The sequence below is a fragment of the Cupressus sempervirens genome, chromosome 10, assembly GCF_028749045.1.
Source record: "Cupressus sempervirens isolate cs-2001-9-10 chromosome 10, ASM2874904v1, whole genome shotgun sequence".
NCBI lineage: Eukaryota > Viridiplantae > Streptophyta > Pinopsida > Cupressales > Cupressaceae > Cupressus > Cupressus sempervirens.
Genome location: NC_143127.1, coordinates 526,160,778 through 526,176,238, shown reverse-complemented (window position 1 = coordinate 526,176,238; position 15,461 = coordinate 526,160,778). Strand labels below are relative to the sequence as shown.

Sequence of the window (15,461 nt, the reverse complement as noted above, 5' to 3'; positions counted from 1 at the left end):
GAGCATGGGCATAAATGCAAAGGAGAGGAATTCAATAAACACCGCAACAAATTGAAGAGGAAAAATTTATGCTTCAAGTGCAAAGAACTATGGGAGCCAAGAAATATACATGGAAAAGGGAGTTAAGACCACATGTTAGAAGTTATATTTGACAAAGAAACAAGAGAAACACCAAACAAAAAAACAAAACATGATGAAGGGTTGGAGTTCAAATGGAATTTTCAAGAGTTGCAGCTCTAGCAGTGTAAAGATAAATCAATTCCCAAAATTAAATTATGTAAAATACTTCATGCATCCATATACTGCTATTTCAAAAGATGTGCCCCTTTGTTTAACCCATAAAAAGAAATGATGTAGGGGGGAGATGGCGGTAAAAGGACTAGGGTTGTCATCTAAGTAGACCACCTACACGGATGCCAAAGTTTTGCCATCGAGGCCAAGAGGATCAAAGTCCTGCTCTTGGGCTTAGATTGGACAAGTCAAGAAATCCACTACATAACCCATACCATTCTTACCATAAGAGATATAGGTAAAAGGGTTAAGGTTGAAGTTCAGCCATTACGGCCAAAAAGGCCAAACCTTTGCACTTTGGCTTAGGTTAGACAAACAAAAAGCATCCGAGTAGACCACCTTTGATGAATGCCAATGTTCTAGCATCAAGACCAAGAGGGTTGAAGTTCTTGTCTAGGGCTTAGGCTCGACAAATTAAGAGGGTTAAGACTGCCATCTAGTACACCACCTTGATAGATCTCAAAGCTTTGTCATCACGGCCAAGAGGACCAAAGTTCTCTTCTTGGGCTTAGGTTGGACAAATTAATAGGGTTAAACTTGCCATCTAAGTATACCCCTTGGGTGGATGCCAAAGTCCTGCCACCAAGGCCAAAGGCGACAAAAGTTCCACTCTTGGGCTTGGATGCCAAGGGCACCTAAAGTTCCACTCTTGGGCTTAGATTGGTCAAGTTGAGGACCCCACTATGATTCCCACCATTCCTATCATGTTGAGCTAAAGTAAATATGAGAGATGAGGCATCGATAAGTAAGTAAGACAAGCATCCTATTTAGTAGCCCACCTCGTGTGGATGTCTCAATCCCACCACCGAGGTCAAGAGGGGCAAACTTCCACTCTTGAGCTCAGCATGGGATTGGCTTGGACAACCTTATCATAACTCAATTTCTAGAAATCAATTTGTTTAAGAATGATAATAGCATTACTCACATTTTTAATTTATATATATGCTAATTTATGTTCCCTTTGTTGTAGGATTTTTAGTCAAGAGCATAATGATGAAATGAATTTTCCTAACCTGGCTTATTGAATTATGGGGTTTAGTTAATATGAAGGAATGTAGCATGGATTGCATGATGTGTATACATCGTGTATGCTTCATGTCTCCATGCATTCATGTGTCCACTTTGTAGATGTTTCATGTCTTCATATATTCCATATTTTCAAATTTGTGCTCCATGTATGGTTCTACTTTGGTTAATCTAGACTAGAGGATAAACTAGAACGAATTAAAAGACATGAATTTATGATTGAGGTCATAAATGGAAAAGAAGTTATTGTGCAAACCTAGTTCCTTTTTGTAGGGCCCGTTTGGTAGCTGGAATTGAACTGAAAATGGTAAATGTAAATAGTGGAATTCCCAAATTCGCAGTTTGTTTCCAAAAAACAAAAATGGAATTGGATTCTTCCAAATTCAAATTTTTGCCCAAAATGAGCATATGAATCTTCCACCTCAAAATATGGACTCGGAAACCAGTTCCAATTTCATTTTTTTATAAACCAAAATTTTTAAAATTTTCAGGTCCACATTTACCCTTGTGCAGGTGTACATCGTATTTGACATACCTTTGTTATGATATTGCTATCAGGATTTAACTGTGTGATTTTTGAGTCAAACTCATTGACCCATGTTTCATGAGGAGTGATTCAACATGAATCCATCTCTCATGAGAATAAATGAAACACTCAGCACTCATTGGATCTAGGTGATGCTCACAGGGGTGAAGCACTGGGACTTCCCAGGAAGTCACCCATCCTAGTACTACTCTAGCCTGAGCACGCTTAACTACGGAGTTTCCTCCATACCATTGTTAGCTGAAATTTTTGTCACAGCCATTGGAATTTTGAAAGTTTGTTGTTCACAGGCCTGAAGTTCATTGCAGAAGTTGCTTCGAGGCCACAACCTTCTTGCTGGAAGAATGACGAAGTCATCTTTCCACAGCCTTCTTCCACGCAACCGTCAACGGTAAATTTGAAAGGTCAGTAAACTCTTAAGCCCATTTGCAACCTGAAAGTCCAAACAAATTGATGGAGTAACAGACATGCAATAATAAAGATGAAACAATAGAGATGCAGTGTATTGAGCATGCCCTCGAGAGACTTTAATTGAAGAATGAAAACAAGTAGTGTTGATAGCAGTTTTTTTTCCAATTAAGTTTGAAACCTAATTTGAGCCCATCTCTACCTACGGAGGGAGCGAGATAGCTTGCCTTTGGAAAAGACGTATTTGGGAATGTTATGGAGGACCCTTGATCATGTTGTCTGAAGATCGATAGGGAATACTCGATTGCTGCATCACTATCATAGAAAGTCCTGAGTTGTGATTCACTGATGAATCATATCGATCCCTTTGACTGATGTATCATAACAAGTTTGCTCTTATTAAAGTCATCATTCATATATTTCCTTTCACTGAAGCACACTTAAATATCAAATCTGCTCTTTGACAAAGTTGGGTATATAAAGTAATGACAATATATTCGGTTCCAAAAGCATTTGGGAAAGAACTTTAAACCCACAGGCCACAACTGATGCCTTCTAAGCAAACAGTAGCCTTGTAGAATTTAGTCTGTCCTCATAGGCCTTATTCCAATTCCAAGAACCAAACGCAGAAAATTCATCTTTCCACTCATCTTCCAGGTGAAACAAATGGTTCCAGCCATATTCCAAAAACCATTATCTGGATTCAGAAATTCCAGAATTGGTTAATTCCAGTATTGCAGAATTCCAGCATTCTACAATAGCAACCAAAAGGGCCCAGAAAGAGAAAAAAAATTGTTTAAAATTACAAATCTTACAATTGATAAATTTGGGCTATAGGACTCAAATTTGTTAGTTGAGATGACTCAAATAATCATAATGCTGGGGTTACTATATTATATTTGGCAAGAGACACGTACCACTAATGATATTGTTACAGACATGCTGCTAATGGTCAAAGTATCCAAGAAAGCGGTCAAAGGAAATATATTACTATATTAGAAATACAATGCCCATTTGTTCTTAGCAATAAACAATTCATTAGTTAATATTCATGAAAGGTAGAGTGATTAGAATTAGAGTATGAAAAGGTGCGATAAGACAGTGATCAACAAAAAGGCACAAGGCATATATCAATCATTACAGTACTTTGTTAACAATTGAAAATATATGTAGGACTTGATCTCACTTTCAACAGGTATCAGTTTAGAAGATCATTGAAGTATAAGAGATTATAAATATAATTGATACTCTTCAAGGAAGAAATGGAGAAAGGAAATGAATCATTTACAATGCTGGCAAACAGCAAATTTTGCTCCTATGAGCCTAAGCCTAGCAGGGGACTTACAGGTTCATAAGGCACAGAACTTGCTTAAGGTTTTGCAGATGGGGTTGCAAGCAAAGTGGGCTTAAGCACACTTGAGCTGGAGTAATACTACAATGGGTGACCTCCTAAGAAGTCTCAGTGCTTCACCTCTGTGACAATCACCTAGATACAATTAGTGCTAAGTGTTCCATTTGTTCCAATGAAATAAGGGTTCCTGTGAACCACTTTCATGAAATATGAGTATATGAGTTTGACTCAAAAACTACATTGTTGAATCTTGATAGCAGTATCACAATGACTTGTTAGTTAAAAATTAAAATATCTCCAACTTATCAATCGATGAGCATTAGAGGCTTTAGAATGAACTTTAAAATATCTCCAACTTATCAATCGATAAGCATTAGGGGCATTAAAATGAATGGTTCATAAGGCACAACATGTACTAAAGCTTTTGCAGATGGGGTTGCAAGCAAAGTGGGCTTGACCTTGAAGGAAATTTTGTGACTAAGCGTGCTTGAGCTTTAGTACTAGGACTGGTGACCTTCTAGAAAGTTCTAGTGCTTCACCTTTGTAAGCATCACCTATATGCAATGAGTGCTATATGTTCCATTCATTCTCATGAGAGATGGATTCTTGTGAGCACAACACGTATTAAAGTTATGCAAAAGGGGTTGCAAGGAAAGTGGGCATAACCTTAGAGGAAACTCTGTGGTTAAGTGCACTTGAGCTTTAGTACAGGATAGGTGACTTCGTGGGAAGTCCCGGTGCTTCACCTCTATGAGCATCACCTATAATCAATGAGTGCTAAGTGATCCATTCATTCTCATTAAAGATGGGTGCTTATGAACCACTACTCATGAAATATGGGTCCATGAGTTTGCTCAAAAACTACACAGTTGAATCCTAATAGCAATATCACAATTTAACTTATTATTGATTTGTAGATCCTATTTCAGAAAGGAGGCACTAAAATATGCTATGAACCATGGGTGGAAAAATGCAGCATAACGTGTTATCATGGAAAGAGTGTTATCCAACCATTCCTTTGTTATGTTTCCTCATCCAAGCGTACACAATGCTTAACAGCAGCCTGGATCCCATACAGACATGCTTAAAGAATGTAGATGGGATTGTTAAATGTTTGTAGACAACTCTCGCATCGTTTATAGACAAATTGTACATGGAGAACTACAATTGCAAAATCATTTATCACTATTAAAATTGAAAGGCAGCACCAAAGACCAAAAATGGTGAACATATTTGACTCTTTCCGGTATGTTATAAATTTTCATAATGGAAGGAAACTCTGATAGATTCAATGGACTGTATCAGCTACTTTAATGCATCTGAAAGGAAATGGGAACCCCATTATCAACATACCCATCCTCAATGCTGTCTAGATCTGAATCATCAAGAATCTTTTCCAGCTGCTGTTGGCATAGTGTTCTTGTTTGCAAAATTTGCTTCTGTATTTCTTTCAAAGTAGTACTGTTCATCATTTTTTGAGTAAAAATAATTCCATACAATGGATTTCTTATTTCCTGTCGAATATATGCCAGCTCCCGAAGTCGACTACTAGCTGTTTGTTCTGACATGCACTGAACTTGCAATGCTTGCTGAAGCTCCGGACAAGTAACATGCAAAAAGCAGAATACTCCAGTTATTCTTCCCTCTGCATCTGTTCTTTTGTTTGCAGATAGCAAAGTGTCTATATTCTTGCCATGACAATCATAAAAGGAAAAGGGATTTTTTTCTGTCTCCTGCCCTGCCATGGCATTATTGAGAACAATACTAAGCATTGTCAATGCATCCTGACTTTTGAGTTGACAATAAGTTGGCTGAACACCAAAAACCCCTCCTACAAGCGTTTTACCAATTATCTCCTGCCTTTGCCATCCTGACAATTTTTCCATTGCAGCATTCCACTCAGAGCATTTTCCATCTTCATCGGTCCCCAGTATTGGCGGTATCAGAGGACTGGGGTTCTGAACTATGGCCCTGTAATCACCTTGAATACGAGTGTACTTGTCCATTGTTATCCTTTGGCGTGTCACGTCTTGGGCAACGAAACATGCCCCTACCACATTATCATTTGAGTCCTTGGTTGAGCATGCATTAACAATCAAAACAACTGATCCTGCCTCCTGGTCACCAAAAGTTTTTAATTTGATTTCAACATTTTGCTCTTCTTCCCCTGTAGTTAAAAGCAAAGTCGTAAATTATATTTGATCCTAAACACATTGAAGGAGGAACTAAGAAACACGCCATATTATATTATTTTTAAAAACAAAAGTTTTGTTTGCATTCCAACCCTTCGCTACTACGCATGGATCATGGTTTGCAACCATCCATGGACCTAAGCAATCCAAACAAACAATTTGCGAGTGCTTATCACCTTGCAAAGCCAAAAAGAGCATGTTTGCGGCAATTCCGATTGACTCCTCGTCAACAAGATCAATTAAAGGTGTATCTATAACTTGATCAAATGAAAACCCAGTAACTTCAGCTGCCTTAGTATTCCACCCATTTATCAGCCCATCAGCATCTACTGCCAAAATTGGCACAGATGCGGTTTCGATTACACGCACCATCTCACTTGTCGCTGCACTCAATTCATTCATTCCTGGAACATATTGCATGGCTCTGGTATCATTGACATCAATTTCCTGAAAGGAATCCCTCAAAATTAGCTGCAAAGAGTGAATGGCATCCATCTCAATATCCTCCCAAAGAGTGCTCCTACATTTAACCACTTCCAGAAAAGCTCTAAATGAGGACCGCGGGTGCATTATCCTGCCGTCATCTTTATCATCTGGATCGTGTTTTGCACCCCCCCATTTTATTTCTCTGGCAGTGTGAGACCTGAACCAGAATAAGAAGTCTTTAGCAGTGATTCTAGCCGCAGCCATTCCACAAACTGCATCACCTAGCGATGCAGCGCCAGGGAAGCCTGCCTCTGCAAGGCTATCAGTACTCAGACCGGTAGAATCCTTGTGGTGCTCCAGGAGCCAATCTGCAATCTCCTGTATCTGAGCCTCCGTGGGAGTCGTCCCCAAGAGCCAAAGGCGATTTCCATACAAGAGTGCAGCGCCGTCGCATTTCACAAGATCCATAATGTTGGGCGTCGTGGTGACAATTCCAACCGGTGCATCACGAAGAAGCATATCACACAACAAAGTTTGAGTGCGAAAAATGTGCCTCTCCCTCAAGCGAGAGGCGAGCTCCAGCTCCTTGTTTAGCTGAATCCCAAAAACTTGCATTAAGAATTCACAAGCATACCTCAATGGATATGGAACAAAGCGTGGAGTTGTGTGATGGCAAACGACGAGCCCCCACAACCTCCTGCCTCCCTCCTCACTGTCGCTAACTGTAACAGCCATGACTAGAGACGCGATGGAACCCATGTTGGCCATGTACTGAGCATGGCAGCCAAAGGGAGCCCTCAACGTCGACCCCTGGAGGCTCAATACCTGTCCCAGGCTCTCGTCGTGTCTCACCTTTACCGCGGGGGCCCTGCAGTCACAGATCATTCTCACTCTGTTCTTCAGGAATAAAAACCGGGAAGACTGGGGAATATCTGTGGCCGGATAATGCAGCCCCAAATACGGCTCCAAATCTGGTCTTCGCATCTCAGCAACTACCTCGCCATGATCATCATCATGGAAGCGATAAGCCATTACCCGGTCATAGCCAGAAAGTTCTCTCACCTCCTGCACAACAATCTTGCAGAGCAGAGTAATATCTCCCCCGGGCAGACATTGCAGCCGAGAAATGGCCCTGCTCGCAAGCTTATACGACTGCAAATGAAATTGCGATGTGCCCGCGGGCAGCTGCACGTCAGGAGATGTAGTCGGCTCAAACTCAACTACAAGTCCCGCTTCTATTCTATGAACGATAGCGTAGAGAGGCCATCCAGAAGAAGCGCAGTGAACCAAAAGAGGATTCAGAAGCTGAAGGTCAGCGAAGGCTGCTGCCTTCTCGAGCTTGCCCACGCTTGCAGGACTGAAGAGCGTCCGCGCGTCCATACCGATGGCTAACGCCTGTTGCCCTTGCTGTTGGTCTTCCTGTTGCTGTTGGTGATGGAGCTGGAGCATCTTGGGCGCATTGTCGCTGTAGGCCAGCAGTGCAAAGCCCTTCTGGTCTGCGACCACGAGCAGGCAGCCGAAGGGCTGAATTTCCATCGCACTCTGCATCTTCTGAAAGTAGGTGCTCACCGTCGCCCTCTCGCTGCTCTCCTCCATCGCCTGCCCCTGCTGCTCATACTCTGCATCCAGCCTCGCGTCGTCTCTTGTTTGGGCAATCACCCTCTCTTTTCCTCCTCCTCCTCCTCCTCTCTTCACGCTCCACGCCATTTCCTCTCACTCCTCCATTCCATCGACACTCGCACGCGCGCTCTACCAATAACGAATTCTTGCCTCCCCTCTCTGAACTCGACAGCTACCTATTCGCACTAGCATTTTATTTCTTACAAACTCAAATATCTCCCTTTCTTAAAAATCCATGGTGATGGGTATCGACAGCATTAAAGCTTAAAGCTTGGGTTTTTCCCTGTCGACAGTGGCAGTATCCATAGTGCAGACCATGTGCCCTAAAGGCGTCAATACTCCTCGTGAAGAGCACGAATCAACATTAACATCCCAAAACATGTCCATTAGTTGTGTTTATGTTTGTGTTTGTATTTGTATTTTGCTCAGATGGTAAATACGAACCCGCATTACATTACAAAACATGTCCATTCTGTGTCCTGCTTTACAGGCCTGGAAATCGATGTCTGTTGTCTCCATTTCTCAATTATGGCCCTAAACTAGCAAAGGTTTCTATATAATAAATGTTTTTTAAACTATAACATTATTATTAATTCTAATATTAAAATTAATATCTCTTTTTCTTTTTTCAAGTCATCTTACCACTTCAATCCCATGGGAAGCAAACCACTCGAGGGAGAAAGATATTGTAGTAATCAGTGATATTTCTGGTATTTAATTGTGTAAAAAAAAATATCAATGTTTCTTATTACAAGGATAGCAACTACAAAATGTTAAGAAAGGTCTTAGACTTTTTACATTATTGTGGAAAACTCTTATATTCTTAATAATATATTATATTTCAAATATATTATAATGGTGATAATTGTATATTTAAACATTTTTGTATTTTGATTAATTTATTAAATTCATAACTACTTTTTGTTGGGAGCATTTTGTCTTTTACTATTACAATAATAGAATAGAATATCTTTGTCATTATCTCTTGATTAGTTATTAGATAAGGTTTCTAGAATTAATCATAAAGAAGATTACATATCTAGGATTGACATTGGTCCGTACAATAAATTAACATTTAAAAGTATGATTGGATAAAGTTAGTTGATTTTTTAAAGGATTTAATTCATAAATTCTTTAGTTGTGATTATTTTGTCTTTTTAGTATTAAAATAATGAAATATAAATTGATTCGTGAAGAAGATTATATATGTAGGATTGTTGTTGGTTGGTACAACAAATTAACATTTAACAGTATGAATACACAAAGTTTAGTTGATTTCTTAGAATAAGAATTTATAAATATTGATGAACAAATGATTTGTAAATAAAGAGTCTTCTCTTGTCAATTAATTAATTTTGATAAAATAGTTTAAATTATTATCTCTTCTATAATTTCAAATAGATAAAATAAAGTAATTCATATTTACTCTAGATATATTTTAAAAGTTTGTATTAATATAACTAATATATAACTAATTTTATATTAACTTTAAGATATCTATAGTAGTTTGTATGTTAAACTTTTTATATTTTTATAAACAACATTTTGATTAATGGAATTGTGTTCATCTAAATTACTTTAATGAAAAAGTTAATAATTTTTAGTCCATATATTACATCTTTATGGGGTTGTATCCTGCATTAATATAAAAATGGATCACAACCATATATATTTTTGGTTGTCATGTCTTCTATCAAAATACAAAATGCTTCATAGCTATGTTCAAACCTTTACAACGTATACTATATATATTTGTATTCCTTATATAACAATAAAATAGGGGTTCTCTATACTAACATACTAATAAAAACCAAACATTATATATGTCTCCTCACATATCCATATCACTAGTATACCATTGTAGGAATAGGGGTTTATTGAGTCCTTGATTTTTTCATGGAATTTGCCACCACCAAGCACATGGGTCTATAGGCAAAGTGCTTGTCTTTATCCTCACAAAGCACATGAGTTGTTGAATTCTCTATATTAAACATTTTGATACGGGACATTTTTAAATCGAACTAAGTCCTCTTTTATCATTCAAGTCAACCACTTTCTTTAGGAATAGGTACGTCCTAGCCAATACATAATTATATGCTCCCTACACACCTCCTCCAACCACACGAGGATAGGAAAAAATTTAATTTCTTTGCTTCTACACTGACTAAAGGTAGAAGTCCCTAGAATGGGTAATGGTACAAGTTACGACATTAGTGTTTTCCAACACATCATTGAAGTCCCCCAATAAGAATATTTTTGCTAGCCTTTTGTACATGGCCTTCAACATTCTTTTCTCCTTACCTACATCTTATAACCACCCCTTTGTTATCATTATAGAGTATGTTGCTAAACCTTACCAGACTCTTTCTATGTGATAGTCAAACTTCCATTTTTTGTTCCTTTTTAAGGTCCCTATAAAAAAGGTCTTGCTAATTGTCATGATTTTTAGCCCTTCTCTAACTTTTTGTCATGTCAAGTTTCATATAAGCTTATCGTAGAGTTATGATGTTCCTTAAGTCCTTGATCTCTCAATGTGTGCAAGCATTATCGGTTAGAGGATTTAGGAAGTCTAAAATTATTGATCAATAGTCATGAGTTTAGGTATGTGAATGACCCAGTGACTAGTGGGTTACAACAGGTAGTGTAACTCCATGCAGGTGCCTTTCCCTTGTCATGTCAAACCTTTTTCTTCTCCACATAGGTGGGTACAAGATGTACACATTTCCAAAGAAGAGTGGTGGTGTCTCATCATAATTAATATATCACTTGGCTCACATATTGTTGAGCATCACACTTTAACACATTTAGTACGTTGTGTTCCCAAGCTTCATCCTTTGATCACCTGACTCTGATAGATAAGTCTTTGTTTTTCCTTATACTAATTGTAGCCTTCTTCAATTTGTACTCATCTGCTTCTTACTTATTCACATACTTGTTACTACATTTAGATATGATACAATGTATTACATATATAATTACCTTCTGGAGTTGGCTATAATACCAAATTCATCATAATTCACAAAGTCGACCAATTACTGTAACTCGGGTTCTGAAGACAACTCCGTGATATTCTGACACTTGGCAAACACTATCAAGACTCAACAGACTCTGGCACTTAGATGATGTTGAAGCTCGGTCCTTACTGATCACTTTGAGTAGCAAGAACTTAGTCAACACTATATGACTCAGTGAAAATTGAGAAACTCGGTAGACACTGCATGGCTCAGTCAACACTGAATTCACTTTGATAACACTATGAGCTCGGTAGACACTGATATACTTGGTGAACACTACAGAGCTTGGTTAACACTAAGATCTCCATTACTAATATTGGAAAGCTTAGTAGACTCTGCTACGCTTAGGCAATATTGTAAACTATCTTAGATGCTCAATAGATACTATGAAGCTTGTCATGAACTATAGTTTGATTGATTAGCTCGGTAGCAACTGAAACCAACTGACTAACTGTTAAGTCACTAGTAGATAAATTGACCTTAATGTCAACAATCTCCCCATTTTGCATTAGTAATAAAAACACTTATCATACCAAGGGTCTAAATTCTCAAAATTATAAGTCAAAACTTCCCTTGTCAACAATCTGGGTCTTTAACTTGAGTTTGACTGATATTTATTGTTGTAGCTTGGTAACCTCTAACTCTGTTTTTTTTTTTTCAGAATTACTTTTGTAAACATATTTTTTGCTATCTGTACATATGTTTCCTTTAATACTACCACTCCCCCATACTTATATCTCTCCCCTGTACATATATTTGGAGTATGATAATATACCAATAATCTTCTCCCCCTTTTTGACATATATTCCAAAGGTTCAAAATATTTACAAGTTAATACTAAATGTGACAAGAAATCATTGTGTACCTTCAAAATGATCGCCGTGGTCTTGTCCCAATTCTCTTGCAATACCTTAGATCCATGCAAGGTTATTTATACTTTTGCTAAAAGTTCAATCATGTGGACAGCTATGGAGAAATTATTGTCAAGGACCAATGTCTTTGTATGTGCAATATGTTTTTGCATTGCATCCAAGTTGGGAAGGATCATGCCTTGAATATTTGCAAGTGTGGCCCTAATCCTAGCTTCTTCCATTAATAATTCTGCCTGAAGTTTTGTCAAGTACCTGATCTTCACAAAATGTGCAAAGCTACAATTGGGATCAAGTGACAATTGTTGTGCACCTGCCTTCATATCCTTATCTATCTTGGATAGTTTATCATTTATTTCCTTAGTAAAGATAGATGTATCACTTAACTTAACAAATAAAGAAATAAAATTATTTACATAAGTTTCAAGTGTAGCAAGAATAGTAGATAATTCTACTTGGTCAATAGCTATATTTTGTGCTACCTTCTTTAAAACTTTATTCTCAAATTTTCTTTATGCCCTCTGTAGAAGTTTATCTTGCCCATTGATATGCTCATTGTACTTGTGAACAACTTCAACCAATTGATCCAAAATAGGTTGTTCCTCATCAACCTCAATATTCAAAACATCCAAAAATATGATTTTGATGTCTTCAAGTACCTAGTTTTTCTTCTTCTTCTTCTCTTTTGTTGTTTGGCCCTCTTTTTCCAAAGCTCACCAAGGGCATCCATCTGATCAAGGGTCATATTGGAAAGATCCCAATCTAGTATCATAATGTCCTCCTCTAGATCAATTTCTTCCTTAGAGGCTTCTACCTCTTTACCCTTTTCTTTTTGAATAGCAGAAGGAACAATTTATTTTCCTTTGCTCAAAACTTCTATGCTCGGTTGAGGCTTAATCTCAACTATCATTGCACTTATTGTAGACTCACTCGGTAATGAAACAATAGTATAATTAGTAGAAACAACAACAAATCTAGAAGAAATAATACTAACAATGAGAATACCTTGTCGTTGCTTGGTAATGCCTAATGTTGGAAAGAATGGAGCCTGTTGCTCGATAGATGAAGTGAAGGGAGCTTCATTGATCATGATACTTAGTAATGTTGCTCCAGAGATTGGTTGGGTGTTTGGTAATGCAATTTTTACCTCAACCAACTTGGTAGAAGCCTTCTATGAGCTAGGTTTCACTAAGGCTTTGCTTGGAGAATGGGGAAAAGAGGCCATAATCTACTGTTATCTTCACTGCATTAGATTCCTAAATACTCGAATCTCAAGAAGATCTCCTCCTATTGCTTCTTGATCTTCTTCATTTTTAGCATCAACATTATCAATGTCATCAATTTATTCATTATTGATTACTTCATTGTCTTTTACCACATCTTCTTCTTCATCATCCTTGTCATCAATCTGCACAACTTGATCACTGGGTTTGTGCAGCTCATAGATGTTCTTCCATGCTATGGTGTTGGACTTCACAACTAACTCAATATCATTTAACAAGATAAATAATGCATTAATTTTGGAGTAAGCTTTATTTCATTCTCCTTTAGTGATTTCTTTATCTCCTTATCACTGAGACTCAGCATGAGTTATCTCAACGTTTATTTTCTGATGTCTCTTGCAATATTTACTGCATTTTCCCATATTGGTTCAACTTCCTTGAGAATTATATCAAGAACTCGAGCTTTTAGCTCATCAAGAGAGTATTTCCATTTTGCTATCTTTGCCACTAGGGTATCCTCAATTTGTTTCTTCTCCTCTGCACTCCTAGTGTCATACCTAAAAGAACTGAAGTATGACATGCCACCTCCTTCTTCTAATCTTTTTAATCTCTCTACAAATGTAGGAGCAATCTTCTAAAATATTATTTGTTCAGCTTCATCTTCATCCTTTCCAAGCTTAAGTTTCCTTCTTGATTTTGTTGCTCTTTTGGTGAACACTGTAGGGGATGATTTTGCAGGTTTTATTATAATTACCTCCCCTTTCATCTTGGGAGGCCCTTCCTCTTTAGGTTACTCTTCTTCCTCGCCTTCTTCTTCTTTAAGGTCATCACCTTTTCCTTCAGTTAGCATGAGAGGGGGACTTGATGATTTGGTGTTCTTTAATATTTTCTCCACCTTCTTCCTTTCTCTCTCTAGTGCTTGAGGTAAATTGATTTCAAGTTCAATTATGGCCTTAGCCTCCTCATAGGTGCCAAAACAAGATGTCTTGGGGTCTACTAGCTTACTTAGGAGAGCCTCAATGATGTCCTTGGTGTCATCTATGTTAACCTCATATCCCAGAGGTTTAATCGATGCCACCCTTGGCCTTACTGCATGGATATAAACTTTCTCACAATCAACCAAAATGAAGATGTCCTGCTTATAGCCTTCTACCAACTTCCTTGGTTTTCTGAATCTATTTGGCATTTTCTGTTTGAAGGTCTCAAAGTAGTTATCCATTATACTTTCAAAATTTTCACCCATCTTTGCATAAACTCATTGATTTTATATAACACTAGTGTATCTTTCTTCCACACCATAGTTCCCTTCAAAGGGAAAGACTTTTGTACATAAAAGAATAAAGAAGTAATGAAGAACCAAAATTACATGGGTTGTTCTTCGAGACTCGGATGATGTCCATGTTTTTGATAAACTAGTTCAACATTAGCTCGGAATGGTTGAAAGACAATCTTCACCACCTTTAGCGCTAGGTCAATAGCTTCACATGATATGTTGTTCAAATGGCTCAAGATTTATATCTTATGTGCTAGTACATGGATTCCAAACTTCAACTCCATATCTGTAAGACCATTCAACTTCATTCCTCTGCCATCCCATTTAGCAAGAGTTCTTTTATCTAGTTCAACTTGACCTAGGGTTTTCATGTTCTTTGTCTTGTTCAACATTGGTAACCCAGTTATCTTATGGATCATCTTCTTTGTAATCTAGACAAGGTGATCTACCCACAAATGCATGTTATGGACTCGGCTTAGGATGAATCTGATCCATTTTCCTTGGAAATCCCTTGGCATATATAGAATATGTATTAAACACTTTGTCTCCAGTTATTTATGCTTGGGTTTCAAAACACCATCCACACATAGCTCATTGTATGCTTGGTTCATCTCTAGGGTTCCCAATTCTTAAATTTAGAAGTGATAAAATGACCTAATGTCATGTATAAGAAGTACTTTTGGTGGAATTTGAGATTGTGCTCTAGTAGGGTCAAGTGTTTTTGCAACTGCTAGACTCAACTTGAACATGGGAGCCTTGCAATCAACTCCATGAACCAACATCTTTGAACCCTTTTTCACCTTGCTACTGGAAGACACCATTCTACTCGGTTAAACTTTTGAACATGGGAGAAATCTTCAACAACAACTGCTTGAATTGCTCGAGGCTCTGAAATTGTTCTTTGCTCTAAGCTCTAAAAATTCATGATGAAACAATACATTTGATTTCCTCCTTTTAACAAAATCCAGTCTTTACGATTACCATTAATGCTTTGTACAAATGTTCACTCAGTGACAGGCTATCCTCCACTCTGTTTGGCCTTTAATGCTCAGAAGACACCTCTAACTCAATAAGGTCTCTCGACTCTATAGAAACTACCAACTCAGAGAGAACATCAAACTCGATAAATTTATCACCAGTCAATCTAAACTTGGTACTTGGTAGAGTCACCAACTCAGCATATGCATCCAAAAATTTATAAGAATATGTAACTCGACCTTGAGG

At 37.8% G+C, this 15,461-nt stretch overlaps 1 protein-coding gene across 3 annotated transcripts in view; it reads right to left on the bottom strand.

The window, feature by feature from the left end:
* The window catches only part of LOC149534960 (phytochrome-like), a 92,536-nt gene extending 84,148 nt beyond the window's left edge, over positions 1-8,388 (bottom strand). For all 3 annotated transcript variants that reach the window (XM_089807506.1, XM_089807507.1, XM_089807508.1), the window contains exons 1-2: positions 5,989-8,388; positions 4,974-5,787 (exon numbers count right to left, since the gene is read on the bottom strand). In XM_089807506.1, coding sequence (XP_089663632.1) covers positions 4,974-5,787; positions 5,989-7,945 — 2,771 coding nt within the window. In that variant the 5' untranslated portion in view covers positions 7,946-8,388. The remainder of the gene's footprint in view (positions 1-4,973; positions 5,788-5,988) is intronic.
* Between the last annotated feature and the right edge of the window lie 7,073 nt (positions 8,389-15,461).